This window comes from Sphaeroforma arctica, assembly GCF_001186125.1.
Source record: "Sphaeroforma arctica JP610 unplaced genomic scaffold supercont1.195, whole genome shotgun sequence".
NCBI classification, from domain to species: Eukaryota; class Ichthyosporea; order Ichthyophonida; genus Sphaeroforma; species Sphaeroforma arctica.
This window is the reverse complement of record NW_014040363.1, coordinates 46,612-51,275: the sequence shown is the minus strand read 5'-3', so window position 1 is coordinate 51,275 and position 4,664 is coordinate 46,612. Positions and strand designations below refer to the sequence as shown.

Here is a 4,664-nt window from a genome sequence, read left to right as displayed (position 1 = left end):
GTGTGTGTTTGTGTCTTTTTTGTTTTTGTGTGTGTGTGTGTGTATTTTTGTATGGTGTGTGTATGTGTGTGTTTATATGTATATATATATATATGTATGTATGTATATGTATATGTGTATGTGTATGTGTATATATGTGTGTGTGTGAGAGTGTGTAGGTGTGTGTGTGTGTGTGTGTGTGTGTAGGTGTGTGTGTGCGTGTGTGCGCGCGTGTGTGTGTGTGTGTGAGTGTTATTTACTGGCAGGCATAATAAACTGTGTTATATTGGAAGGATAGACTCAGAAACGCGCTCCCGGTTGGGTAGGTAGCTCGGTATCTCCATGTGTGGGGTTCAATTCGTCACTCGCGTAATACGGCAGAGGTCAGCGTACATTGGAAACAAGATCGCAGTTATCGTCAGGGCATTGTTTCTTCTATGTCGATATATCCACCAAATTTTCAGTGTCCAGTTGATCTTTCAGTTACTTTGCTAATTTCAGCACTGCACCTGCATGTGTGTTTGATTGAGAGTCTGTATTCGACAACTCACTGAGCATTATACTGTTCCCACTGATACAGATTCTGAGCAACGAGAAGCTTCGACAGAGTTATGACGAAGGTAACGGACCCGCCCCAAACGATCTGAGTTTCGATGCTGAGCAAATGCTCAGAGAATTTGAAAAGGCCTTCAACAAGGTGCGTTTGTAAAGATCTGAGAGATGGTGTACATCACGCATGTGTGTGCTGTATTGCAGAGAACGGCTCAGTACGTTTGTATGAGTTCTACGATGTGCCTTTCCTTGTCATTTTGTCTTGCTGTGTCTTGTTTTTTCACGTGTGCATGCACAGAGTATGCCCTGTATTGATGAGAAAAAGCGCGGAATATTGAAAAGCGGGTGAACACGTTTAAACCGGCTAAGATCGACGGTGGAGGGGTACCGTAGGCGTGGGAAAACATGCAATAGCGTCGTGGCCCTTTATGCAGTATGAGTGACAGGCTTGTCATGGCGCTACAGCGATAGTGTCCTTTGGCTAAGTTGTAGAAGGTATCTTAGTGCTAGTTGTTGCCAGTGTGTAGTAGCTTATACGCAATGAATTAAGTTATCGCCTTCCCTTGAGCTAGCTAGTAGGACCTTTTCTTATCCAAGAGCACTCTTCGTATTGTCTGTACCAACCGTCCCGATCCACATCTTTCTAACACACAGGAGGGCAAAATAGAATCCAACAGAAGGCCGGTGACCATACCCATACAACTCAATTTTCTCGCTGCAGTGAAGGGGTGTGAGGTAGATGTGTCCTATAGACTCAAGGAGAAGTGCGTACCATGCAAAGGCTCCGGGGCTACGGCTGGGAGCCCTGCGCACGTGGTGTGTTCTAAGTGTGGCGGCGGGGGACTGGTGATGATGCCTGCTTTCTTCATACTCGAGGCGCATGAGATTGACTGTCCGAAATGTAAGTGTGGTTATACGTGTGTGTGTGTGTGTGTGGATCAGGTCGATTGTTTCCTGCCACGGCGGCTGTCTGGTTGCTCTTGGTAGAGGGTTAGTCTTCGGCGAGGCATCCTACTACACCTGTGAAGTGAGTATTTGGCCACTCTCAGTGGTTGGTTGGCAAATGAGCGAAGACTATTCACATGATGTAAATGGGCGTCTGACAACAATTGTAGCGAACGAGATAGTGAGGCTGCAGTTGTATATCTTCTTGTTTCATCTTTTCGTGATGTCAGCTCCCATCAGAGAAGGTGTATGTACCAGTGGTTATCAAGTGTTTCTCGGTTGGGAACTGGGCGCCCTCGGTCGTCGGTTGTGGGGGTGCTTCCTGGTGTTTGCGTCCTTATCGGCAGCTTTTGGCTGGGAGTACATTGAGATAATGTCATCGTGATTTCGGGTCAATGCGGATTTAAAACTCTGTCTTTGCGGGCTCTCCGGTGGCTCTGCACTGTCCTCATTTGGTCCAAACTCGGCTGTGTTTATAAATCAAATTTTGTGTAGTGACAACGATGACCACTGACGTCGGGAATCGTTTTTACTTCGGATATAATGTCCTGTATATTTATAGTATCGTACGTGTAAACGATGCACCGAAGTGTGTTCTACCCTTGTGCCTAGTCATCATTCGGTATCTCAAAAGGTCAAGGAATGTACTGCAAGTCTGAGCTTAAGTTATTTATACTCTGATACATTAAAGGCAGCGGTGAAGGTGTGATCGTACCGGAACCGTGCCGAAGTTGTTTTGGTCGTGGAGCCGAGCATTCGACCGTAAATAAGAAAGTACAAATCCCGCCGGGTGTGGTCAATGGCCAAGAGATTCTGCTAGAAAAGTCTGGCCAGGCGGTTGTAATGCTGCATGGTGAGTGGTGTGTAGCTACTCAGCAGTGTACGCTGTCGATAGTAAGTGACTGCAATGGCTGGTGTGCTTATTCCTTCACGCGCAATGTACCTGACCACATGCTTGTCTACGTGCGATCTGTATACCCATTCTAATATACATCGACCGCTTGTTGTCAGGTGTATGCTTGCATCAGAGGTTTGCGCATATGAGTACATAAAGCACCGTGACACAAAACTTGGTAGGTGAAAATACATTGTAATTTCAGGAGATGTGTGTGCTGGTTTAGCTCTCACACTTGACGTGGACAGAATATTGTCTGAAATGATACGAGATCTCATAGGTGGAAAATCGAGACACACTTTTACCTCTATATATAACGTAGAAGTACCTTTTCTGTTGCGGTTTTGAGTTATTTTTGCTGCAGACTGCGATGACTTGAGTGCGTTCCTTTGCTATGTGAGTGGGTGTTCTCCAACTATGTTATGTTCGTACCTACGCTGGTCATCTCTCTTGTTGTAGTGTGAAGTGTGCATACATGTCTAAATTGAAAGGCAACGGAATAATGATCATATACACCAAGTCCCCATAGCAGGCCACAATATCATTGCTTTTCGCAGCTGGCATAGACATAAAATCTATAGTATTGCGGCGTATAGGCTATCGTCTCACGCCGATCGCATATTAAAAACAGTTGTGGGTGAATGTCTGGGCAAGAAATCGTTTCGTATGATCCATTCTGACATTCAAGCTTCACCCTTATAGTTGATGAGAGTAGCAAGACCTTCAAAAGGAAAGGTATGGACATCTTCTCAACGATCGAAGTGTGTGCGCTGAGAGCGGCTCTTGGGGACGTACCGTGCAACATGGAGACGGTTCACGGAACACACTCGGTCGTGGTAAGTGAGCGTACATGCATATGCTTGGCAAATAAAATTTCGTGTAAACTCGCACACTTCCGGATGTGTATAAGTACATGGATGCGTATAAGTACATAATTTCATGTGTGAATGTATTCGTACGAGACCGGTTTCGAATGAGGAGACTGCTAGATAGGTTAGTCGTGCCCATAGTGCCATGTGTATGTAGTCGACGACTTAAATAAATAAGCATACAGAGGTAGTTGGTAGACGAAGGTGGGGCAGGAGATGATAATGGTGTGTGAACTCATCTCTGTTGGATTGTCCGCTAGTACGCGATTCAGGACAGACGATAGAAATGTCTGAGCAATGCAAACCACATCTCTGCGTGCTCGTACACGCCCAGATCACCTGACATCAGCTTGTTTTTTCAAGGTTAGACCTAGTTTGATTGCAATGTTCACACACTACTACTCGCTTGTATTTAATACAGTTGCCTTCAGGCACGCAGCACGGTGATGAGGTGCGCTTAGCTGGGAAGGGTATTCAAAGTCTGGAAGCTGATATACCGCCAGGCGCCCACGTCGGTGTGGTCAGGATAGTGGTGCCAAGGTAATATATCCGCGCGGATAATGTAGTAGTGTAATGTCAATTGTTTTTCCTATTATCTCACTAACCTACTTTATTATTGGAATGTGTTTGAACTTTACTAATGATATTCTCTGTTGTTTGATTGACAGATTGCTGACGAGCTCTCAGTCTGAACGATTAAAGAAGTTTGATGCTACTTAAATAAAACTCTAAGTGAATAAACTAGTATCCGCCTGAACGGCACTACACAATAATCGAATTCGTGCGTGTCCGTTTGAGAGCTGAGTTTATTGCTGGATCGTTATTCAAGTGCTCCTGTGTAAATGACTGAGAACGGAAACTCAAAATCTATTTATATGTGTAGCCTTTATCTGTGTATTCTTCACGCTACCTTCAGCCATTGCTAGATGACGGTTAGAAAATGACAGGCCCGAACCGCGAATCGTTTTTGAACGTATAAAACATTTAATCGAGTAAAACAAAAATAACTAAACTTATAATCAATCATCGACAGTTTAAAGGAATTGAAAACCCCCTGTGTACTTTGGTACATAGGTCTATGCATACGCCCCCAAGCCTGTAAAATTGTATCAAATATATGATTCCTTTATAGTGCCAATACTGAGCTGCCGAGCGAAATCAACCCGTGTTATCCATTGAGAAACTGTCGTGAGTTTCACGATGTGTGACCATCCCACTCGGCGTGAGCTAAAATTGGGATGCTCTCGCAATACACAATATATATATATATATATGTGTGTGTGTGTGTGTGTGTGTGTGTGTGTGTGTGTGTGTGTGTGTGTGTGTGTGTGTGTTAGTTGTTGTTATAGTAGTATGTATATGTAGTAGTNTAGTNTTAGTAGTAGTTAGTTAGTTAGTTATTAGTTAGTTAGTAAGTTGTTAGT

General features: G+C 44.2%; 1 protein-coding gene across 1 annotated transcript; it reads left to right on the top strand.

Moving 5' to 3' along the window:
* Positions 1-416: 416 nt before the first annotated feature.
* SARC_03716 (hypothetical protein) lies at positions 417-4,002 on the top strand (the record flags this gene model as incomplete). Its single annotated transcript, XM_014302481.1, has 7 exons — positions 417-494; positions 560-676; positions 1,186-1,432; positions 2,168-2,329; positions 3,074-3,207; positions 3,662-3,780; positions 3,909-4,002. The coding sequence occupies 7 exons, from the start codon at positions 417-419 to the stop codon at positions 3,958-3,960; spliced, it is 909 nt and encodes a 302-aa protein (XP_014157956.1). The 3' UTR covers positions 3,961-4,002.
* Positions 4,003-4,664: the final 662 nt, after the last annotated feature.